Raw genomic sequence first — 26,615 nt, forward strand, 5'->3', positions numbered from 1 at the left:
CAAATCATTTTATTTCTTAAAAACACTTGTGCAGCAAGGAAAAGAAACATAGAAAATTATAAATATTGTTAACTTCAGTATATTGGTTCAGTGTAAGAAAATAAACTACTTTTGCCTCGAGCATAACTCCCAGCACCAAGGCAACACCTTAGCTGAGAACATTTTATTTCAACAGGAATATCCAGACATGGCTCGGGATTAGTCTCTACTTCAGGAGGTAAAGCCAGGTGATTGGATTGATGAGTTACGAGCTTATAGATAATTGGGGGATAATATACTGATCATCTCATACCTTCTTAACCGATGATGCTGAAATGTGGATGTTTTAAGCTCCTTTCAACTTTGCTCAAACCAGATTTACCCTCCTCTCTTTTTCTGATTTGAACTTAAAAGGCGCCACCTTCATTCTAGTTCCATGATTTCATGTTGATCTTTACAGCAATTAGGCACCATGACCAATCCTGATAATCCATACCCGTTACTTTAGCAAGGATTGGTGGAGAGTGACCAGACGCAGGTGCCTAATATGAAGATAATGATGTGACAAATTAGAATCCACTAACTCAACAAATATCAATGATTGAATTTGAGACACAGCAATTTACTGAATACATTTCAGTTACTGGGAAAGCCCTGTGTCATTTCCACAAAGACCCCCCTTGTCTGCATTAGCCAAGAATATGCAGTTAATCAACCTCTGTAAACTAAGTCCTTGTTCGAATTTCATTACTTAAGGCAGCAGGGAGAATGAAAGTTGTGTGTATATGAAGTTAATTTGTGCTTTTCTTATTACTCATTATTTCTTAAGGGCAAAGGTGTCTAGCTTCCAAGTTTCTGTATATCCCAATACACAGTATATCTGGGATAGACAACAGTAGCTCAGCCTGATTTAATTTTCCACTTCCTCAGTATTCAGTTAAAGTCAGGTGAACTCCAACAGGCAGTGTATTGTACACTGACCATAAATGAGCGACAGGCTTTTCCACTACTAGGAGTTCGATGACCCCTTTTCTGTAACTTTTCTTGGAAGGTTAAAATTCCAGTTATATTCCAATCAAGTGCATCTTCTCTTCCGTTACTTCACACCAAGATAAGCCAGCTTATAAGGATCTCCCCACTTTTTGTGCATTGCATGCCTAATAGTTAATGGCGATGTCACAAATATAAAGCTCTGCTATGGCCAGTTATAAAAGACAGAAACAAAGTAACTTGAGGTAATGATCATTCTCCTATAGATGTCAATTTAATCTTGTATCTATTTCAGTTGGATTTGGGGCAGTGTTCTCAAAAAGGCTCTTAAATCTTCCATATTTTGTGCTGGGATCTCTATAATCTCCTCCAGCCCTGGAACCATACAAGATATCTGCTGTCCTTCAATTCAAGGCTTTTGATCTTCCCCAAATAAAATTGCTATGCATTTGATAAATGCCTTCAAATGCTTGGGCGCTATGCTGCACTTTAAGATTCTTGCTCTAAATCACACCTCAAATCAACTTTTTGATCAAGCTTATGGTCATCTCCCAAAACAGCTTTCTAAGTGGCTTGATGACATATTTAAATTGAAAATGCTCCTTAAGTTACTTGAGATACTTTGCCATAACATAAAAATCAGTGGTTCTTCGGAAAAATGATGCTACAATTCTCTTGACAGCAACTGCCAAAGGCAGCATGTAAACTGAGCCATGAGATTTGGCATCCTCTATGTGATTTAAGACTGCATCAAGTACTGAATTTCAGACAGACAGCTGCTGAAGATGGCAAAGTTAAAAATGACTTTATCCAGTAAAGGGCACATTAATCGGGATTTCTGTTGCGAGAAAGCAACATTTGCTACTGCAAAGCAACTTCGGTCATACTGAGTGGGAAAAGGGAGTGGGCAATCATGACCTTGATCTTTGAATGGTTTCTTAATTATTCATTTCCTTCATTAGACATAAAAGATACTTTGCACGAAACATCCACCAGCAGGGAACATCAACACACCACATTCCAATGGATGAAAATTGGACAGGGTGAGGATAAAGTATTTTGTGAAATGCTTACATGGTTTTCTCTTGATAATCATACTTGCATGACAGAAGCATTTTATCTGTCAATTTGTAGTGATCTTTTAATGTTAGTGTTACATATATGTTTTTAGGCTGGATTGTGCCTCATTGTCTTTTCTTGTGCAAATGGTGAATATAAAACTGAACCACAATATGAATATTGAATCTTGGAGTGAGTACTGTGGAAGAACTTCCATTTACATTAAATTCTGTAAATATAGCACTGGGATATTACATGTGTCCCAGGATGATTTTCCAGCTAGAATTACTTCTTTAAGTTTGTACTTGTCTCAATTTAGAGTTGGCGGTATGATTAATAGGCAAAGCTGCTCAAAAGTTCTATTCAGTGGTTTCACAGGATGGTTGGTCCAATAAATGAAGTGTGATACCTGCAGAGGAGGGACACTCTTTTAAGACTATAAGCATTCACACCAACAATGCAGGAAATATCTTCCATTAACCTTAATAAGGTGATGCCCCGGAACATATTTTATGTTGAGAGTGGGTTGCAAAATCAAATCTTAAAGAAAATCTTCAGATTACAAGCAGTCAAATCTTTTCCATCGTCAACATAATACCATCCTTCTCTCTTTATAAAATAAGTGGTCTGTAAGTGGGAGCAAGAAGATTACAAATCCAAATAAGGATTAAAATATTTAAAACAAACTTCACCTTTGTACAGGTTCACTTCATAAAAAAAGATCAGATTTAAACTGTGCTTCTTGTTCATCCACATATACTTCCAAGTAATTAGCAGCTTCTGAAGAGAACTACTGTGCGAATTCAGTTAGTGTGCATTTCTTCCGCTGAATAACTAAAGACATTCAGAGAACAGCAATTCTTAAAAGGACCCCAAGGCTCAGTTTTATTCATTCAGCTGTCTGCTAAAACTGAATCTATAAATCTACGTTTCATTGCTGCTGTATTCACACCCTCTTGTGTTTAAAGGGGGCTGTGCAGGTGTGGCTCACAGTATCAGTAAAAGTGAAATGTAGCCATCACAACTTATTAAGATTCTTAATGTGATATTTTAAAAAAATAATTTACAAGTTTCCATTTGCTCTGCCTCAGGACTTAGTACTGTTTCCACATATTCATAATAACTTTCCAAAGTCCAGACTTTAGAAAGTGATTGTATAACATTAAGATTCCATTAGATTGTGTAAATACACAACTTACTGCACTTGTTAGAATGAAATTTGAAAGCACAATAAAAGAAATGAGACATCACAAGGAACATAAACAGGCTGAAAGTGACTGATATGTTTGGTGCCAACTTCGGAACATGTAAGAAAAAAATTCTGCCAAGTCAATCAGACTTACAGATTCAAATAATTACTAATCCAGGCACTAAGTTGCAAACTTCAGCCTTTGGACCTATAAGATTTTTAAAAATCCTTGAATAATTCCGATGAAGTAGCTGCATACCAAGCAATTTCTTGAATCCATGTGTCTCTAAAAACTAACAGGAGTTTGGCAGTGGTGAACATTTGCACTTGACATTAAGTTATCAATATATTGCATAAATACATGTAAAAAATAAAACAAATGTGAAATGTGTTTTTGTCATGTAGAAGAGTTTGACATCTTTCCTATAATCTGCTTGGTCAATCTTTCTCCACCAGTTATTAGTTCTTTGAAAATTGCTCCTTTGTAAAATACATGTTGACCCCTTCCAACACTAAGACATTTTCTGTAGAAGGTGGTTTTGTGTTCTTGCATGGCTGTTTATAGTCCAGAAGGCTGGCAAGTTGAAGTGACTAAACAATCACAGAGTTAAGCAAAGTACATTGTGCGTAAGGTGTCCTGGTGAACTTGTACAGCTTTAGCCAGTGCCTGGGGATCTCGCCCATTACTCTGTCCAGAGATGTGACTGCCTTCTCCACTGTAAAGGAAGTAGGAAAAGTGAACCAAACACTCTTTTATTTGTCCACTCTAACAACTTGCTTAGGGGATACTAGCAGCTTTAACAGACTAAGATGAGAGAAAGGTCAGAGTACTCAAATCATTTTAAGGAACAAACACTGATACAGGTGAATTGGTTTTTGAAAGAGAGAAAGACCAAATGAGCTAGTAGGCATCTTCAATACCACTAATTTATCAAGTATCTCTAGGAAAATATTACTAATGTTTAAACTCCCAAACTAACCTTGAATACTACTCCCTACAACATTGCAGCTAGTATTAGATGCTAGATGACACCTTCACCACCTCCAACACCATCATCCTGACCAAGCCATATCTGTAATTTTTCAAGTTGGTTCTCCCCAATCCAAAGGGTATAAACTTAAGACGGACCTGGTACACAGCTAAAAAGCAGTAAAAATGAATGTCTATTCTGATGGAAGTGGATAGGTAGTAAAAGGTAAATCCAAGTTTTTTTTCCTTCCACCGACTGCCTCCTTGCATCTCTCTCCACTGTCCTTCCAACTTCACCTTAACTGCAAAAAGCTCTAGGATTTCTTCAACACCAACCCTGATCTCACCAAAATACCCAAAGCAATTGCATTTCTCAGCCAGAACCCCAACTCTAAATTCATTCCCTCCTTGGCCAAGCTTTTTCCTATCATGTTTAAGAGGTGACATATGATCAGAAGATGTAGAGTACTCATTGGTAAAAAGACCCTGATGGGAGTTATATACCAGCCAGGATGTGGGATATAAATTACAACAGCAGAAAGGAGAGGCATGTAAAAAGGGAAATGTTACGATATACATGGCGTATTTCAATATACAGGTAGATTTGAAAAGAGAAAGAATTCGTAGAATGGCTATGAGATGGATTGTTAGAGCAGCTTGTGGTGGAGCCCACTAAGGGAAAGGCAATTCTGGATTGTGTGTTGTGTAATGAACCAGATTTGATTAGGGAGCTTAAGTGAAAGGAACCCTTAGCAGGCAGTGATCATAATGTAATAGAATTCACCCTGCAGTTTCAGAGAGAAGACAAAGTCAGATGTATCAGTATTACAGTGGAATAAAGGGAATTACAGAGGCATGAGAGAGGAACAGGCCAAAGATGATTGGTAGGGGACACCATCAGGGATGACGGCAAAACAGCAATGGCTGGAGCTTCCAGGGGCAATTTGGTAAGGTACAGGATAGATACATCCCAAAGACGAAGAAGCATTCTAAACGGAGCATGAGGAAACCGTGGCTGACAACGGAAGTCAAAGAGAGCATAAAACCAAAAGAGACGACCAATAATATAGCGAAAATGAGTGGGAAGTTAGAGGATTGGGAAGTTTTTAAAAACCAACAGAAAAGGGAAGTATACAATCCATAAGGAGACAAAAGATGAAATATGAAAGTAAGCTGGTCAATAGTTTAAAAAGACGACACCAGAAGTTTCTTCAGTAAAGCGTAAAAGACAAGCGAGAGTGGATATCAGACCACTGGGGTGGTTGTAATGGGGAACAAAGAAATAGCAAACATACTAAGTATTATGCATCAATCTTCAGTATGCCAGAAATTTGAGAGTGTCGGGGGCAGAAATGAGTGTAATTGCTCTTAAAGAGGTGGTGTTTCGGAAGTTGAAAGTCTTAAGGTCGATAAGTCACCTGGACCAGATGGACTACACTCCAGGGTTCCGAAAGAGGTAGCTGAAGAGATTGTAAAGGCATTAATGATGACCTTTCAAGAATCACTAGATTCTGGAATGGTTCCGGAGGACTGGATAATTGCAAATGTCACTTCATTCTTTAAGAAGGGAGGAAGGCAGAAGAAAGGAAATTATAGGCCAGTTAGCCTGACATTGATTCGAAAGATCTGGGAGTCCATTATTAAGAATGAGGTTTAGGGGTACTTGGAGGCACATGAAAAAGTAGGCCAAAGTCAGCAAGGCTTCCTTAAGGGGAAATCTTGCCCGACAAATCAATTGGAACTCTGAGAGGAAATAACAGGCAGGATAGACAAATGAGAGTCAATGGATGTTGCTTACTTGGATTTTCAGGAGGTTTTGACAAGGCGCCACACTTGAGGCTGCTTACCAGTATAAGAACCCATGGTATTATAATAAAGAAACAAGCATGGATAGAAGATTGGCTGACTGGCAGGCGAAGAGTGGGAACAAAGGAGGCCTATTCTGGTTGGCTGCTAGTTAGTAGTGGTGTTCTGCAGGGTCTGTATTGGGACCGCATCTGTTCACATTATATGTCAATGATTTAGTTGATGGAATTGATGGCTCTGTGGCCAAGTTTGCAAACAATACAAAGCTAGGTGGAGGGGCAGGTGGTGTTGAAGATGCCGAGCCTGCAGAAAGACCTAGACAGATAGGGAGAATGGGTTAAGAAGTAGCAGATGTAATATAGTGTAAGGAAGTGTATTGTCAATCACTTTGGTACAACGAATAAAAGCGGAAACTATTTTCCAAATGGTAAGTTAAAAAATCAGAGGTGAAAAGGGACTTGGAAGCCCTTGTGCAGGATTTCCTAAAGGTTAATTTGCAGTTTGAGTCAGCAGTAAGAAAGGCAAACGCAATATTAGCATTCATTTCGAGAAGACTAGAATATAAGAGCAAGGGTGTGATGCTGTGGCTTTATAAGGCATTGCCCAGATTGCACATGGAGTATTGTGAGCAGTTTTAAGCCCCTTATCTAAGATGTGCTAGGATTGGAGAGGGCCCAGAAGTGGTTCATGAGGGTGATTTTGGGAATTAAAGGGTTCACGTATGAGGATCGTTTGATGGCTTTGTGCCTTTACTCACTGGAGTTTAGAGGAATGGTGGGGTGGGGGGTCTCATTGAAACCTAACGAATATTGAAAGTCCGAGATAGAGTGGAAGTGAAGAGGATGTTTCCTATCGTGTAAGAGTCTAGGTCAAGAGGGCACAGCCTCAGAATAGAGGGGCATCCATTTAGAAGAGTGATGGGGAGGAATTTCTTTAGCTAGAGGGTGGTGAATCTGTGGAATTCATTCCCACAGGTGGCTGTGGAAGACAAGTCATTGAGTATACACAAGTGGAGGTTGATAAGTTTTTGATTAGTCGGGACATCAAAGGTTATGGGGATAATGCAGGAGAGTGGAGTTGAGAGGGATAATAAATCAGCCATCAGGTGGAGACCATCTCATGATGTCGCATTTTGCTTTACATCTTCTGAAAAAATGTCTTCTTCTCTCCTTTCACTTATGGTCTGAACTCAGTAATTTCAATTAATGATTCTGCTATTTCCATTTGCAACTTCAAGACCAATTACCTTCTATGTTCTCATTTTGCTTTGCCTTGCGCCATCACTCATTTGTCCATTTCTCTCCTTCTACCAATCAAGCAGACATGCAATTAGTATTATCGTCCCTCTACTCCCGCTAGACTTCTTTAAACGTTCATAATTGTGATGGATGGTCATTGATAGTAAGTCTGCTTGTACATGTTTTCCTGACAAAAGATGCCATGCTGTAGCAAGAAGTTTTAATAACCTTTTGCACTGTGTAATAAAGTACATATAAATCAGGAAAGTACATTTACGTCAATTATTTCAATCACTTTCCTTACCTGTCATGTTCTTTGTCCACCAGGTGGTACCTCGCCCTGAATGCTACCAATCTGGCATAGTAGGCTGGTGCTGGAATGGAGACTGAGCGAGTACAGCGTACATACGTGTGACACAACTGGTAGGTCAGGATTTGAAGCTCATCTGCTGTGAATCGATTGTCATCCCACAATACATAATAATGCGAAGGTCTGCTGGTGCCCTGCAAATGATAAAAGGTGGAACTATGACATTTAACCAGCCATTTAAAAGATTTTAATTTAAATAGCTTTAGACATCAACCGTAACTGCTAAGTACATTGATTTTATTTCATAGCATTCTTTAAAAAAAAACAAGCACAAACCGATTGCCATAATAATTTACTTGCCTGGTCTGATATTCTTCCACCAGTAAATTAAACTCCCAGTTTACACGTTTTGCAATCATGCGTTTGTATACTGTCTAAGGTGGCCACACTACACTTTTTTTGAGTGCTCAATTTACAAAGAAACAAAAAAATAGAGAAACATTTTCTCTGACTCTTCTCTCTAACCTCTTTCCAGAAATTTGTTTTAATTATACTTGCCTATAATGAAAAAAAAATGTTGATGCTTTCAGTGAAGAGTCAGATTTTATTTAAATCTGAACCAGAGTAAAACTGGCTGATCAACTGAAATAAATGCACATCCTTGACCTGAATTTACATCAGGAGCTAACTTCTCCAGCCTATTGCTACTGAAGCGTATAACCAAACTTTATTTATTTACTGAGCTACAGCGTAGAATAGGCTCTTTGAGCCATGGTGCCCAGCAATCCCCTGATTTTAATCTGAGCCTAATCATGGGACAATTTACAATGACAAATTAACCTACCAATTGGTACGTCTTTGGACGGTGGGAGGAAACCCATGCGGTCACGGGGAGAACACAGTTGCAAGAAAAAGTTTGTGAACCCTTTGCAATTAACTGGTTTTCTGCTTTAATTACTGAAAATGTGGACTGACCCTCATCCTAAGTCACAATAATATACAAGCACAATCTGCCTAAAATAATAACACACAAACAATTGTACTTTTCATGTCCTTATTGAACACATTGTTTAATTATTCACAGTCCAGACTGAAAAAAGTATGTGAACCCTTGTACTTAATAACTGGTAGAACCTCCTTCAGCAGCAGTCCAATTTCTATTAAGCTTCGGGTGACAGACCATTACCCTGACATTTTTCGGTAAAATGTCTTGATACAATTCTGAATTCATTGTTCCCTCAACGACTACAAGCTGTCCAGGCCCTGAGGCAGCAAAGCAGCCCCAAACCATGATGCTCCTTCCACCATGCTTCACATTTGGGATGAGGTTTTGGTGCTGGTGTGTAGTGCCCTACCCCCCCCCACCCCACCCCCAAAAACATAGTGGTGTGCATTTCTACCAAAAAGTCCAACTTTTGTCTCATATGTCCACAGAACATTGTTCCAGAAGTGTTGTGGAACATCCAGGTGGTCTTTTGTAAACTTGAGATATGCAGCAACACTTTCTTTTTGGAGAACAGCGATTTCCTCTGTGGTGTCCTTCCATGAACACCATTCTTGTTCAGTGTTTTTCTTATAGTGGACATATAGTGGAGACTTCAGCAAGTTCAAGAGATTTCTATAGGTCTTTTGCTGTTAACCTTGGGTTCTTTTTCACCTCCTTCAGCATTGCATGTTGACACCCACTCCTAGGGAGAGTAGCAACAGTACTGAATTTCCTCCATTTGTAGACAATTTCTCTTACTGTGGACTGATGAACACTCGGGTCTTTAGAAATGCTTTTGTAGCCTTTTCCAGCTTCATGCATCTCTACAATTCTTCTTCTAAGGTCCTCTGAAAGAGGCATGGTGCACATCGAGTGAAGCAGGCTCTGTCAGTAACCTGACTTGGTGGGCCTTTTTTATATAGGACAGGGTACCTCTACAACCCACATCTCCAATCACAACTCATTGACTGGAACACCCGACTCCAAATAGCTTTTGTAGGCGGCATTATCCCAGAGGTTCACCTACTTCTTCTGTGATTGTTTAAATGGTGTACTCAGTACTGACAAGAAGCACTACTGTTTGTGTGCTATTAGTTTAGACAGATCGTGTTTGTATATTATTGTGACTTAGATTAAGATCAGAGTAATTAACACAGGAAACGGGGTAATTGCAAAGGGTTCACAAACATATACTTGCATCTGAAAACTCCTTCAGGCAGTGGCAGGAATTGAACCGGAGTTGCTGGTCCAGTAAAGCGTTGGGCTAACCACTACGCCACCGTGCCACCTCACTCCTTTCTCTGAAGTACCTTGTGCAGAAGAATGTAAATACATAAAAAGAGCTAACCACCTCAATGTCAATTTCCCTCACCTCTCATCATCTGCATATCCCTCAACAGCTTCTATTTTAACAAGAGCAAAATATTCCAAGGCACAAAATAAGTAGCATTTTCTAACAAAGCTGATAATATACCATCCTACATCCTCAATGTCAACATCATTTTGCAGTATACTTTAGTTCAAGAAATTCAAAACTATAATTTTTCTTTTTACCTCTCCCTTCTCCATAGTTTCCAAATCCTTAATGAATTCAGTTCTCCCCTAAAAATTACTCCAGTGTGTGATATCATGTACTTTCAGGCCTGGTGTGGTTTAAATGCAGAATTTTGCCCTTCATAAATGTCATAACAACCAGATCACACAATGTTTCCACCACATCATGAGTTTCTTTCTTGGTAATTCATGTAGGAGAATACACCTACTGTGATATGTGACAGAATGACATAATCTAAACGCAACAGGAAAGCAGCAAGAAGTAAAACCCAAGGGATCTTATAATTGGTTTCGTAGGTGATGCATCAACAACCAACCTGTAATTTACCTTAGAAATCATTTCTATTACTTCCCCAGGACCGGAAATTGTATTAATGGAGAAAACAAAATCAGACTAGTTGCTAATCATGCTCAGAACACTAAACAAATTCTCAGTAATGTTACTGTAAGTTAGCTAGTGTGCATAAATTTTCCATAATTCTATTCTATGCTGGTTGCAAATACTAAGATACTAAACTAACCTGAATCCCAGCATGGCTGCACAAGTAGAAATCGAACTCAAATGGGTGGGTGATGTTGGTATCAACTGTTGTTCCTGCTGGTATGTTCCCACTTTTACCAATCTGGAAAAATAAATAATCAGCATTTAATAAGTTTTGAAAGAAGTATTTTCCTATATTCAGACACTTATGGTTTCGTAAGGTTTGTACTGTACATTAACTCTAAGTGCATTTTCATGTTTGTGCACATTCAAACAAGATTTTTAATGGATGTAAAATTCTTCACTTCATAAAGCTGTTGGCTTTAGTACCCTTAGGACTGTTAAATCATATATGCATAGCACAAGTACAAGAAAGCAACAGAGAGATAGATTCTGCAAGCATTGAATCTGAAAATATATCCTGCATACCAGAATGGATAGTTCTTATTCCACATTGCAGCCTTATCATGTTTGTTATTTACATGAATAAACATTGAATGAATGGAAAAATTTAGTGTGATTATGTAATTAACGATTTTGATAATATCCCAGTAGTAGTAATAATAAATTGTAATAAGATTGAGGTTTTTTTCTTGGTAATACATGATTATCCTAATCTATGCAAAAAAAAACCAATTTAATGTTTTTGTTTCTGGAACTTTAAAGAGAACTTATCAGTAGTGGGTGAAGAACAATGGATGAAAACAGCTGATAAGGAACTTACATTAATATATGAATTCCCTGTTAGTTGAAGTCTAAACGATTAACATAGTATGTTATAGATAAGATTTCCCAAGATAAACAGACTATGTTTTAATCAATATTCCATTATTTTAATCAACGAACTTGACTCAATTTTAATGCTGCATAGGTTAGCCAGAGGAAATACATAGACTGGTTTCTTAAATCTTCTGGGCACTCAAAAGACTAGGCACAAAATGCATGTCACAGGACAGGAAGATTCTCACTTTTGACACTGAAAATTAAAAAAAAATTCACACATACTGGCAATTTCAAATTAAAAAGTATTAGAAGCTCACAGCTTGTCAGACAGTGTGAGTGAAAAGAAAAAAAGAATGTTTCAGGTTGAAGAATATATTAATGAACATTATTCAGGCCATTGAGCTTGTACATCATGCAAGGAGGCACCAAAAGTGTTGTTGCAATCAGTGCCTTCAAAAGAAGAGAAGAGGGAACAATAAAACACAACAATGAAACAATAACCATTGTTTCCTCCATTAGTTTTCAGTGAAGTTATTTCATTTCACTTACCCTCTCACTTTTATCTGCACAGAAGAGTCGCGTATGATGTCGTTTCTGGACAACTATGTAGGTAATTCCAGGTTGATAATCTTTTTCCAGTTTGATACACGCATCACGAATAGCCAGGAGCTCATAGTGTAAAATCTGGGAAACAAAGTTTCATATAATTTGTTAGTTCAAATAAACATCAAACACATGAGATGTAACTGTTTATTAAATGCTCTTTTTTAAACCAAAGAAATGAGGAACTTAACAGCATGTGAAGTATATGCCTGCAAAGGAGAGATTTTTTGAAAAACCAGTTATATTGCCAAAGTATTATTTTGGATAGGATCTGAAAGCCCCATTAAAACTTTCACTGGAGATTCTGTGCAGGGACCAGCCCTTTTACATTATTCAAATCACATATCATACAGTGTGCACTCTCTAAGTTACCTCATTTGAATTATAGCTCCTAGCAACTTTATACCATTGATAATAGCTGTCCATATTCCACACTACCCTTCCTCCCATTGAGAGTGCTAAGCATAACAAAGGAGAACAGTTAGTACAAAAATTAAACCCAGTTTAATTTTTTTTTGTTGATATTGTTCACCTGCCTGTATCTAAATCCATCAAGGTAACCCCTGTAGATCTGAACACTGCTTCAGTTGACTTGTACGACTTTGGCTATTTCAGCTGTTTACTTCATTGAGTGATTGGAACTCTGAGCTACCTGTGGTAATTGTCCTTCAGGGACACCATCTCTATAGAAAATAATCCTTGTTGGCTTGAAACGGGTTGATTTGTAAAACTGGATGAGGAGTTCTCGAACCATGTAAGAAAGGTCTTCAATGATCTCTTGACGGGGTCGCTGAACACGGACCGTAGCACAGTATCGACTTGGATGAGCATCCATGCTGCCAACCACCTGGTGAAAAACAGAACTCTCAGGAGAACATCTTTCTACTGACACAACAATGTCAAAAAACAAATTTCTCAATGCACCTGAATAACCTAAATCAAGACTCAGTTGGATAATAAACTGCCATAAATGTTTCTGTCCATAAGTGATCTTGTTGTACTCGAGTGACTGCAGAATTGCACAGAAAATTACAGTGGCTCCTGTTCCTAATCTCAAATATACAGAATTAGAAGATTTCATATTCAATTATCTGAATTATTATGAAATGCCCTCAGTAACTCTCATCTTTTAAAATGAAATAAACAAAGGTCTTTGAGTGATTTTGCATATTCACAACATTGCAGGTTCTCCCTGTGCATGACTCTAAGTGACTGTCTATACTGGCTGAGTTACCCTCACTCATTCCCACTGTAGTGTTCTGCTTCCCAAATCTGTAACCTAAGCTCAGATTCCTGCCTTCTCATGCACTCCATTTATAAATGCACTTTATTAGTATGAGGATTTCACACAAAAGTCATCCTAAAGATGAGATGAGCTTTATTTTACATGTATATTGAAACATACATTGAAAGGTGTCATTTGCAGCAAAGCAAATGAGCAAGGGTTGTGTGGAGGGAGGGGGGCAGGATTGCGTGGGGGGAGGGCGGGGGAAGGCAGGCTGCAAGTGTTGCCACATTTCTGGCACCAACGTAGCATACTCACGACTTACTAACTCTGACCATACATCTTTGGAACGTGGGAAGCAACAAGAGAACCTAGAGGAGAGTGTCGCACTGCCATGGCATTTTGTGCATATACTGGTCAGTTACCTCAATTTGGCCAGATTTATGATTTAACTATTGGAATAGTCTTACCTCATTTTTGCCGATTAAAAAAAATCCCCTGTGAACTTCCGTGACTTGGATAAGTACAAGCCAAAGGTTGTACAGCTGAGCAGATCTTGTAAATCCGGTTAGTACTTAACATCAGTAGCAGTTAGCACTTTAGTCCTGGGTATGACTCTAAACTGCAACCAATGATGAGGTTCTGATTGGGGACTTTCAGAGCTTTGGGGAAAGTGGAGTTACCCTTTAGTCATACATTGCTCCCAGGGCCGCTCTGACCCGGAATGGTAGCATCTGCAAGGGTTCTTGCTCAGGATACAAGGCCAATGGCAGATCTGGCAGGTTCAGTAACTAAACTTATGATGGAGAAGGCGGATGAACATTTGGGAAGAGAAATGGCGATTTCTTTAGTTTGCCCAATGGTAGGCAATAGCAAACCACCACTGCTATTTGCTAAGAAAACCATGGTCAAACTCACAAAATGTATCACACAACAACAGCGTCAAGAGGATCTTCAAGAAAATTCTGAAGATGCTTCACTCGGTAGGGTTGATTCTGGTCAGCAGGGGATCCCCGACTGTCATCAAGCTACTGCTCATAAAATTCAAGTAACACAAAAGAAAATTATTGCCACTTGGAATGTAAGAACCCTATATCAAGCAGGAAGATTGGACAATGTGATAAATGAATTGGAAAGGCTAAAAATTATCATGGGAATTAGCGAAGTTCGTTGGATAGGTGCCGGAAAATGTCAGATTAGAAATAAAACACTAGTTTATTCTTGTGGAACATCCCATACTAATGGAGTAGGAATTCTTATGGATGAAAACATGGCTAAAAGTGTTTTAGGACATTGGGCAATATCAGAAAGAGTGCACCTTGTTAGATTCAGAGGACAACCATTTGATTTAGCAGTTATACAAGTATATGCACCAACAACAGATGGAACAAATGAGGATATAGATAAATTCTATGAAGAGTTTGAACAAGCAAAGAATGGTTGTAAATCTCAAGATATTGTTATTGTCATGGGAGATCTAAATGCTAAGGTAGGACAAGGTACTGTTGGAAATACCATAGGAAAATTTGGACTAGGGGAAAGAAATGAACGAGGTGAGAAATGGGTAGAATGGTGCAAGATGAATAATCAGGTCATTATGAATACCTACTTTAAAAAACATCCAAGACGCTTGTGGACCTGGAGAAGTCCAGGTGATAACACTAGAAATCAAATTGACTTTATTACTATAAACCAAAGATTTAGAAACTCAATGCAAAACATACCCAGGTGCAGACTGTAATAGTGACCATAACCCAGTGGTATGTCATGTAAAAGTAAAACTTAAAAAACTAAAGAAGCAAAAACCTGAACAATCCCTTGACTACTTGCAATTAATTAAAGAAAACTTAAGACAAAAATTTACAATTGAAGTAAGGAATAGATTTCAAAGTCTAGAAATAGAATCTATTGAAGATGATAGCAATCATGTAGAAATGAAATTTAACTCTCTAAAGGATGCCTTGGTAGAATCAGCAAAGTCAGTGATTCCTAAAAAAGAAAAAAAGCACCAAGAATAAATGGATGACAGATGAAATCAAAAATCCAATGGAAGGAGACAGAAGAAAGCAAATCCTATAGAATATAAGTCCTTAGATAAAAAAAGATAAAAGCTTATGTCAAAAAGCCAAAGAAGAATGGTTAAACCAGGAATGTGAGCAAATAGAAAGAATCCCTATTACTGATCCAAAAAGGTTACATCAACAAATCAAGAATATCACTGGTAAAAAGCTCCTCTGTTCTTCAGGTGGATGTTTGAAAGCAAAGGGTGGTACCATTATCATGGAAAAAGATGAGATTATGAACAGATGGACTGAGTATATTCAGGAATTGTTTGAAGATGATCGAGGTGAAAAACCAGAAATTAAGAAAAACATTGAAGGTCCAAGTATTTTAAAAATCTGAATTTCGTAATGCAATAAATAAGATGAAGAAAGGAAAGGCAGCAGGTCCTGATGAACTAGTAATAGAACAAATTATCGCCCTTGAAGATTATGGAATTGAAAAACTTACTGATTTAATCAATGACATTTATGAGACTGGAATAATACCAGACCAGATGGAAAAAAAAAATCAGTATTTATCACTCTTCCTAAGAAAGCTGGAGCAATAGAATGTGAATTACATAGGACCATAAGTTTAATGAGTCATATCACCAAGATACCTCTAAGAATTTTGATGACAAGAGCTAAAAGTAAGATACAAGCTGAAATAGGCAAAGAACAATGTGGTTTTGTGAAAGACAAGGGTACAAGAAACGCAATATTGATGTTAAGGATACTATCAGAATGAGCTATTCAAGTGCAAAAGGATTTGTTTGTTTTATCGACTACACAAAAGCATTTGATAAAGTGAAGCACAATAAATTATTTGAAATATTACATAAAACTCTAGATCTAGATTCGAAAGACCTCCACCTAATCAGAAATCTGTACCGGGAACAAACTGATGCTGTAAGAATAGATGGAGAAGCAAGTCAGTTTGCGAAAATCAAGAGAGGCATTAGACAAGGGTATGTTTTCTCCCCTGATTTACTTAATGTGTCAATGTGGCAAAAAATAAGAGACATCTTGGGAATCAAAGATGGCGGTGAAAACATCAATAATTTCAGGTATGCGGATGACTGTGTTAATTGCAAGTATGGAGGAAGAACTACAAAACTTAGCTGATATAATTGTTGAAGAAAGTGCAAAAATAGGTCTATCTATCAATTGCAAAGACAGAATGTATGGTGATATCCAAAAGAAGGAGAATCCTATCTGCAGGCTGAGAATAAACAGGGAAGACATAAAACAAGTACTGGACTTTTGCTACTTAGGAAGCTGGGTGACATCAGATGACAGGTGCGACATGGACATCAAAAGAAGAATAGGGATGGCAAAAGACACTTTTATGAGAATGAAGAGTATACTGACCAATACTAAACTAGGCATGACAACCCACCTCAGAGTACTGAAATGTTACGTTTATCTAGTTATGTTATATGGCTCAGAATGTTGGACAATTATCTAGTAACATGAGGAAACGAATTGTAGCAGCAGAGATCTGGTTTTTGAGGAAGATGCAAAGAATATCATGGACGAAACGAATATCTAATGAGGATGTCGTGAACAGAGCAAACACAAAAGGAGAAGTAATGTATTAGATCATGAAAAGGCAACGTAACTTCATTGGACATGTGATTAGGAAAGAGGAGTTAGAATGCATGGTAATTACGGGAAAGATTGAAGGGAAGAAAGCAAGAGGAAGACAAATGATCATGGAGACAGCAGCCAGAGAACTGGAAATGAATACCAATGAATTGATCCACTTGACCCAAAGCAGGAGTGTGTAGGCCACGGCAGTCAAAGCTCAAACTAGAGGAACGGAGTCGTCGACACTAAGGTTTTCTTTTCTCCCATTTTTTATGATGTTAAAACAGCCCAGGTCCTTTTTTTTTTAGTTTAGTTGATTAATTCTGTTTAGATTAGTTTTTTTGGGGGGGGGAGGGTTATTATTCTTTTTAAATTTTTTTTCCCTTTTTCGTGATTTTTGTCTAGTTATTTCTCTTTGTTCTGTATTATCCATTGGTATCCTTAATGATTGGGAGTTTTGTCAATTAATTTTTTAGTTTTATAATTACTCATGTTAATTATAACAATGTATTCCCAATAACTTTGTATTACTACTTTGCAATGTTTATATTTTGTGAAACTAACAAAAAGATTGAAAAAGAAAAAAAAAAGAAAGCTCAAACTAGGCACGGCACCTGATGATGATGACGATTTAACATCATGAAAGAAAACTCCTTGCCAGGAAGCGGATGTATTGACATGAAGCAGCTTTGGGATGAGCTGCAGTTCCTAAAGGGGATTCAAGACTGATTGCTCTTGATTCTGGCTTGGCACCTTCAACTTCAACTTCAACCATCAAAGGCTTTGGAAGAGTGGAGCAGTGGCAGATATTGACTGCAGCATCCAAGTGCACAGCATTAATGGATGCTTATGAGATGTTAGGTATCACTCTGCCTACCATCACAACAGGTCCACAGCAGATGCCATTTCAATGGCCGTTCACTCAGCTCTGGAACAGCTGGACAGTGAGGCTGCTACAGCTCAGCATTCAACACTATCATCCCCTTGAAACTAATCACTGCGCTCCTAGACCCAGACACCTTCCTGTGCAATTGAATCCTCGATTTCCTCACTTGCAGATACCAGTCAGTGTGTATTGGCTACAATATCTCCTCCACAATCACCATCAACACAGATGCGCCACAAAGCTGTGTGCATAGACCCCTGCTCTACTCACTTTATACCTATGATTGCATAATTAAGCACAACTTCAATGCCATACTTAAGTTTCCTGATGACAACATTGTTGTTGGCTGAACCAAAGGTGCTGATGGAAGGAGACTGAAAATCTGGTTGAATGGTGCCGTAACAACCTATCGCTCAATGTCAGCAAAATGGTTATTGATAACAGGAGGTGGTGGCAGAAATCCATGAACCAGTCCTCATTAAGGGAGCAGGGGTGTAGAGAGACAGTAAATTTAAATTCCTTGATGTTAGTATATCAGAGGATCTGTCCTGGGATCAGCATGTAAATGCCATCACTAAAAAGGTACGATGGCACCTTTACCTTTTTAGAAGTTTGGGTAGGTTCGGCACGTCATCTAAAACTTTGACAAACTTCTATAAATGCACAATGGAGAGTATCCTGACCGGTTGCACCACAGCCTGGTAAGGAAACACCAATACCCAGGAATGGAAACATCTACAAAAGGTGGTGGGTATAGCCCAGTCCATCACAAGCAAAACCACTGAGCACATTTACGAGGAGCACTGGAACAAGACAGCAGCACTCACTATCAAGGATCCCCATCATCCAGGCCACGCTCTCTTCTTGTTACTACCGATGGGCTGGAGGTACGGGAGCCTTAGGTCCCACACAACCAGGTTCAGGAACAGTTATTACCCTACAACGAACAGGCTGCTGAACCAGAGTGGATAACTTCACTCACCTCAATGCTGAACTAATTCCACAACCTACAAACTCACTATCAAGGATCCCCATCATCCAGGCCATCCTCTCTTCTTGTTACTACCGATGGGCTGGAGGTACGGGAGCCTTAGGTCCCACACAACCAGGTTCAGGAACAGTTATTACCCTACAACGAACAGGCTGCTGAACCAGAGTGGATAACTTCACTCACCTCAATGCTGAACTAATTCCACAACCTACAAACTCACTATCAAGGATCCCCATCATCCAGGCCATCCTCTCTTCTTGTTACTACCGATGGGCTGGAGGTACGGGAGCCTTAGGTCCCACACAACCAGGTTCAGGAACAAGCTGCTGAACCAGTGTGGATAACTTCACTCACCTCAATGCTGAACTAATTCCACAACCTACAAACTCACTATCAAGGATCCCCATCATCCAGGCCATCCTCTCTTCTTGTTACTACCGATGGGCTGGAGGTACGGGAGCCTTAGGTCCCACACAACCAGGTTCAGGAACAAGCTGCTGAACCAGTGTGGATAACTTCACTCACCTCAATGCTGAACTAATTCCACAACCTACAAACTCACTTTCAAGGACTCTGCAAGTCAGTATTATTTATTTACTTCTAAAAAAAATGATTTGCATGATTTGTCTTCTTTTGCATATTTGTTGTTTGCCAGTCTTTGTTATAAATTCTATTGTATTTATTTTCTTGTAAAAGCCTCAAGGAAACTAATCACAAGGTAGTATATGGTGACAAATACATACCTTGATAATAAATTTACCTTGAACCCTCCAAGAAACCCAACACCTATTATTACTGCCTAGACAAGTATGTGCATTCATGTCAATGCTTCAGAAGACAGCAGCACTTTTACACTCGTCAACGCTTGCACTTTGGGCCAAAGTAGCTGAGTCAAATTCTCCTTATGTTGCTGCCAAGATTCAAAATGAAGCAGTTCCTACTGGAGCTTCATTTCTCAGGCACATTTGGAAATGAATTGTTACTATCTATACACAGTGAAACCTCAATAATCCAGTACCATTGGTACTATGGCGGTGCAAGGTTTTCCAGACGATTGGATGTTATTCCAATGAACACACTAGCACTTGTAGTTGTTGCAAGGTAATGGAATAAATTACCGTGTTTAAAGAGACTGTGGGAAACGAGAACCCAATGAATTTATAAGTAAGGGGGAAGGCCTCAGAGAGTTTGAGAAGTCAAGAAATGGGGCTCCAGTGAGTATTAAGAGCATGGGAAGTGAGTCACTGATGACCTTGAGGAATGTTGGACAGTTTACCCAGTAAGCCAGATGCTGAACCATCTGGCTATCTGAACAACTGAATAGTGGATTATCAGAACCTTATGATGACCGAAGCCCCGATTAAAAATACACAAACCAATGAGAAACACATTCATCATTTGTTAGGAAGTTTCAGAAATTTGCCATTTTTTTGCTTAAAAATGCTGAGGTGCTAAGAAAGTGTGTAATTTGAATTGGCTACTGTTGAAAACAGCTCTCTGAGTGCAAGTTAACTTGTTTTTTACAATGCCATGAAGAAAGCAAGTGAATGTGGGACTTCATTTCTCACGAATCTCTCTAATTCATGGATAAAAATACTTCAATTATATTTCACAGGTAACATTCGAAGTAATAATACCAGACAATATAAACTTACTGCTGTTATTGAGGGCTTCTTGCCATCTCCAGCTGGTGGGTGTGTGACATCAGCTCCCAAGAAGATCACAGGCTGCTGGAACACAGCTGAACTGGAAAAGAAACAGGTGGAAATTATTAATAAACCTGCCTAAAGTGAACAAATTATTAAAACACTGAATTGAACAACAAGTTACAACATTGCTAAAATTTTATTTTGTTAAAAATAAAGAACCTCATGCCCATTTTATGGTACTTTCCTAAATTTTGTATTTATGGACTGCACAAGCCATGTATGATAATTTAAGGCTTCTAGGCAAAAGTTATAAAATAAGTATTTCAATTAACTTCTCAGCATTTAATTTTCATATATTCTGTTCAATCATCATCTATTTATTTTGTACAGAAATCGAAAGTCTTGATATTGGTAGGTATGAATTCTTGGCTTTGATCCACTTCCTGATTTCACCATTCCAAGTCACAATTGTCCTGCTGAGAGGCTTTTCAGAATAGTGTTATAAGTGTTAGATGCTAATTTACTGCTACTGCTTCTGCCCTGTAACAATTACAGTCGAGTATCAATCTAGTAATTGGACAGAAAAAAAGCAAAAAGACCCCATCAGATTTTGTCACTGTTAAATTATCGAAAGCACAATTGCGCAAACATAAATGCAAGAACAAAAATAGCACATTAAGACATGAAAGGCAAGGAATGCCGAACTTGATTCAACTGAAATTGCAGAATTTGTTTCACTGCTATTGCAAAGATGCTTGTAAATTAGCACTTAAAACATGAAGTACTACCTTACAGATTGCATGTAACAGAACATGTAAATATGATTTAATTTTAACTTAAATCAGTCCCAGCCTGTTGATGAGAAATGCTGTAAAAATTTTCTCCCAATATCATTTAATCCTCAATATTGGCTTTAGAGCCAATATTTTATCTAATTATAGTGCTGTGAAATGCCTAGGATGTTTTTAGGCTTTTCTGATTTGTCATTACAGTAGCCTAAAAAAAACTCAGAAGCAGTTCCATCTCTATAGCTGCTCTTATTGTTCTAACGTATATAATCATATGGATTAACTAACCAGAAACTTACTGATAAATGACAGATGCTATGTATCAGCATGGACTTTTTAAAATCTTTAAGTGTACTTTCATTTCTCTCTCATGTAATCCTTCAGTGTTAAGGAAGAGATACTTCCTTTCTAGTTCTGCAAAAGAATATGGGACCAGCCTCTTCAGTCGCTGGTGAGCAAGGGGGGAGGGAAGAGGGGCAATTACCCTAAGTTCGAGAAATCGATGTTCATGCCATCATGTTGATGGCTGCCCAAATGGAATTGTAAGATATTGTTCCTCCAACCCAAGTGTGGCCTCATTGCAGCAGCAAAGGAGGCCATGGACTGAAATGTCGGAATGGGAATGGGAAGCAGAATTAAAATGGGTGGCCACCGAGAGATCCCGCTTTTTCTGATGGACTGAGCTCGGCAAAACGGACTCACAATATGGCTCCAGACCGCAATCCCTGCTGCCCACCTCAATAGTTCTAACAATCAGTTCTGAACAGATTCAGAACCGGGACTCCGCTGCCATCAACGCAGGTTCCAACAACCCCAGACACCTTCGAAGTGCCTATTGAGCAACCTCTGACTCCAGCCTGGACCATGACCAACAGCACCTCCAGTCTGGCCCATTACACGTTGCGCTGGAACCCCAGACTCCACTTACACCACCACCACTCTGCCATCCCATGCCTCTCAGGTTCCGCCAGCTTTTGGGTCCTTGGAGACTCCATCTTCCTCTCACCACACCTTCTCTGAACATGCCTACTCTCCTCTCTCCTCAGACACTACCAACCCTCTTTTCCCTTCCGATCTGTCCTCAGCAAGGGCCTCACCGTTGCCCCCTGCACCCACACCTCCATGAGTGATGCTGAGCTCTTGCTCTGTTGTCACCATACCTACCTCTTTGGCAAGGACTCTCTAGCCTGCACCATTGATCCCTTCTTCCATCTTCAACCATCCTCCCCTTCCTGGACACCCCGCTCTGGGTCTACTGCTTGATCTAGACCTTTTCATTGCTAACTGCCAATGAGATATCAGCCTTCTCGACTTTACTACTCGTTTCCCCAATTCTCTCACTCCTTCCAAATGCATTGCTCTCCACTCTCCTAACTTCACAATCAAACCCACAGATTTGGGAAGGGGTATGTGTGTGTGCTGCAGTAGTCTGGCAGACTGGCCTCTACCTCGCTGAGGCCCAGCAACAACTCTCGGACACCTCCTCTTACTTACCCCTTGAACAGGACCCCACTAAAGAGCCTCAGGCCACTGTCACCCCCACCATCACTGACCTTATTAACTCTGGGGATCTCCCATCCACTGCCACAAACCTCAGTTCCCTTACCCCATACCTCCCATTTCTACCTCCTTCCCAAGATCCATAACCCTGCTTCCGTCATTTCAGCTTGTTCCAGCCCAACTGAACTTATACCTGTGCACCTTGACTCTGTTTCATTCCCCACTGCACCCCCTCGCCCCAGTTCAGTCCCTTCCTACCCATACCCGTGACACTTCACATACTCTTGATCTTTTCAATGGCTTCAATGTTCCCTCGCCCTGGTTGTCTCATTTTCACCATGGATACCCAGTGCCTACACAGCTCCATCCCCCATCAGGAAGGCCTCAGAGCCCTCCACTTCTTTCTGGACACCAGGCCCAACCAGTTTCCCTCCACCACCACTCTTCTTCATCTGGCGGAACAGGTCCTCACACTCAATAATTTCTCCTTCAGCTCCAATCGCTTCCTTCAAACAAAAGGTGTAGTAGCCATGGGCACTTGCAGGAGTCTCAGCTGTGTCTGCTACGTGGAACATCTTATGTTTCAAGCCTACATTGGTATCACTCCCCAATTTTTCCTACGCTACATCAATGACTGCAGTGGTGCTGCTTCCTGCACCCATGTTGAGCTCATTGACTTCATCAACTTTTGCCTCCAGCTTCATAGTCATAGTCATAGTTTATTAATCCCGGGGGAAATTGGTTTTCATTACAGTTGCTCCATAAGTAGTAATAGAACCATAAATAGTTAAATAGTAATATGTAAATTATGAAATAAGTCCAGGACCAGCCTACTGGCTCAGGGTGTCTGACCCTCCAAGGGAGGAGTTGTAAAGTTTGATGGCCACAGGCAGGAATGACTTCCTATAACGCTCTGTACTGCATCTCGGTGGAATGAGTCTCTAGCTGAATGTACTCCTGTGCCCACCCAGTACATTATGTAGTGAATGGGAGACATTGACAAGATGGCATACAACTTAGACAGCATCCTCTTTTCAGACACCACTGTGAGAGAGTCCAGTTCCATCCCCACAACATCACTGGCCTTACGAATGAGTTTGTTGATTCTGTTGGTGTCTGCTACCCTCAGGCTGCTGCCCCAGCACACAACAGCAAACATGATTCCACTGGCCACCACAGACTCGTAGAACATCCTCAGCATCGTCCGGTAGATATTAAAGGACCTCAGTCTCCTCAGGAAATAGAGACGGCTCTAACCCTTCTTGTAGACAGCCTCAGTGTTCTTTGACCAGTCCAGTTTATTGTCAATTTGTATCCCCAGGTATTTGTAATCCTCCACCATGTCCACACTGACCCCCTGGATGGAAACAGGGGTCACCGTTACCTTAGCTCTCCTCAGGTCTACCACCAGCTCCTTAGTCTTTTTCACATTAAGTTGCAGATAATTCTGCTCACACCATGTGACAAAGTTTCCTACCGTAACCCTGTACTCAGCCTCATCTCCCTTGCTGATGCATCCAACTATGGCAGTCATCCGAAAACTTCTGAAGATGACAAGATTCTGTGCAGTAGTTGAAGTCCGAGGTGTAAATGGTGAAGAGAAAGGGAGACAAGACAGTCCCCTGTGGAGCCCCAGTGCTGCTGATCACTCTGTCAGACACACAGTGCTGCAAGCACACGTACTGTGGTCTGCCAGTCAGGTAATCAAGAATCCATGATACCAGGGAAGCATCCACCTGCATCGATGTCAGCTTCTCCCCCAGCAGAGCAGGGCGGATGGTGTTGAATGCACTGGAGAAGTCAAAAAACATGACCCTCACAGTGCTCGCTGGCTTGGCCAGGTGGGCGTAGACACGGTTCAGCAGGAAGACGATGGCATCCTCAACTCCTAGTCGGGGCTGGTAGGTGAACGGGAGGGGATCTAAGTGTGGCTTGACCATAGGCCGGAGCAGCTCCAGAACAAGTCTCGCCAGGGTCTTCATGGTCTCCACCCTGCCCACAACTTTACCTGGTCCATTTCCAACACCTCCCTGCACTTTCTTGATTGCTCTATCTGGAGACAGCTTATCTACTGATACCTTTTAAAGCCAAGGATTCTCACAGCTACCTGGACTACCTCTTCCCACCCTGTCACTTGTAAAAATGCCACCCCCTTCTCTCAATTCCTCCATCTCTGCCACATCTGCTCTCAGGATGAGGTTTTTCATTCCATAACTAATGAGGTGTCCTCCTTCTTCAAAGAAAGGGGCTTCCCTTCCTCCACCATCAATGCTGCCCTCAACTGCTTCTCTTCCATTTTACCTATGTTTGTCCTCATCCCATCCACCTGCCACCCCACCAGGGATAGGGTTCCTCGTTTTCACCTACCACCCCACCAGCCTCCGTGTCCAGCACAAGCTTCCACAATTTCTGTCATCGCTTATGGGATCCTACCACCAAGCACATCTCTTCGCCCTCCCCCGTGCCCCCTCACTTTCAGCTTTCTGTGGGGATCACTCCCTTTGTGAATTCCTAGCCCATTCATCCCTCCCCACTGATCTCCCTCCTGACACTTATCCTTGCAAATAGAACAAGTGCTATAACTGCCCCTATACCTCCTCTCTCATTACCATTAAGGGCTCCAAACAGTCCTTCCAGGTGAGGCGACACTTCACCTGTGAGTCTGCTGGGGTCATCTAATGCATTCGGTGCTCCTAGTGTGGCCTCCTGTATATTGGTGAGACCTGACGTAGATTAGGAGAGTGCCTTGCTGAGAAAAAGTGAAATCTCCTGGTGGCCACCCATTTCATTGCCATATGCCAGACCATGACCTCCTCTACTGTCGCGATGAGGCCACACTCAGGTGGGAAGTACAACACTTTATATTCTGCCTGGGAAGTCTCGAACCTGATGGCGTGAACATTGATTTCTCAAACTTTCAGTAATCCCGCTCCGCCTTCACCATTCCCATTTCCCTCTCTCATCATATCTCCTTACCTGCCATCACCTCCCTCTGGTGATTCTCCTCCTTCCCTTTCTTCCATGGCTCTCTGTCCTCTCCTTATCAGATTACCCCTTCTCCAGCCCTTTACCTCCTTCACCAATCAACTGCCCAGTTCTTTACTTCAACCCCTCCTTCCCAGTTTCACCTATCATCTACTACCTTGTACTTCTTCCTCTCCTCCCCCCACCTTCTTACTCTGACTCCAAATCTCTTTTTTCCAGTCCCGTTGAAGCGTCTCGGCTCGAGACATCAACTGTATACTTTCTTTCCCCAAAAGGTGCTGCCTGGGCTGCTGAGTTCCTCCAGCATTTTGTGTGTATTACTTTGATTGCCAGCATCTGCAGATTTTCTCTTGCTTGACATTGCTTGGAATGCTGTACACTCTTTGCAGCATTTGCATCTGAGCTCTGTGTCACTCCTTCATACCTTCAAGGCTGCTCCTCCTCTGTTTCAGTAGTCATTGGTGAGGGATTCGTAAGTGTTGGTATGAACGTTACATCCCCCCCCCCAGGGAGGAGTCTATAAAATTTAGTGAGTTTTTTTTAAAAAAAGTGTTGCAATGCCTTTGTTCTAGTTATAAAATCTTTTAGTATGACAAGGCTCAACGTACTTGCTTTTGGGGACTAAGGTCAGATATGTGAATCATGTGGCCCACTCATCTGAGTGCGATCAGGACTTTGATCCTGGAAACAGTGGTGTGAAAAAGGATGTTATTAGCTTTACAATTCTGATATAACTGCCGAAAACCCTTAAGAATATCATCAATGAGGTTCCTGCAAATTCTCAAGGGCTTTCTGCAGTTATCCATGTGTTGGAAATACATCAGGATCATTGCAGATTAGTAAACCATAAGCTCTACATTTAGTCTAAAGTCTTGGTCTTCAAATATGACCTTAAATATAGAGCTCACGTTGGGCAAAATGATTATAATCATTCTTTTCATGCTTTCCACAGAAATCTCAGTTTTGATAAGAATGTCAGCCTGCCTGACAGCTTCATGTTCCAGTATCAGGTACAAATAGAAGATATAAGATTAGCTTTATTTGTCGCATGCACAGTTAAACATGCAGTGAA

The 26,615-nt window shown here is 40.3% G+C and overlaps 1 protein-coding gene across 5 annotated transcripts in view; it reads right to left on the reverse strand.

Annotated features, from left to right (window-relative positions):
• The window catches only part of LOC134338247 (protein argonaute-1), an 89,227-nt gene continuing 62,612 nt past the window's right edge, over positions 1–26,615 (reverse strand). For 4 of the 5 annotated variants that reach the window (XM_063033958.1, XM_063033957.1, XM_063033961.1 and 1 more), the window contains 6 exons: positions 20,277–20,367; positions 12,540–12,734; positions 11,834–11,968; positions 10,602–10,703; positions 7,536–7,735; positions 1–3,933 (listed from right to left, as the gene is read on the reverse strand). In XM_063033958.1, coding sequence (XP_062890028.1) covers positions 3,825–3,933; positions 7,536–7,735; positions 10,602–10,703; positions 11,834–11,968; positions 12,540–12,734; positions 20,277–20,367 — 832 coding nt within the window. In that variant the 3' untranslated portion in view covers positions 1–3,824. The remainder of the gene's footprint in view (positions 3,934–7,535; positions 7,736–10,601; positions 10,704–11,833; positions 11,969–12,539; positions 12,735–20,276; positions 20,368–26,615) is intronic. The other variant, XM_063033960.1, reaches the window with a different exon arrangement.

This window comes from Mobula hypostoma, chromosome 26 (assembly GCF_963921235.1).
Source record: "Mobula hypostoma chromosome 26, sMobHyp1.1, whole genome shotgun sequence".
NCBI classification, from domain to species: domain Eukaryota; kingdom Metazoa; phylum Chordata; class Chondrichthyes; order Myliobatiformes; family Myliobatidae; genus Mobula; species Mobula hypostoma.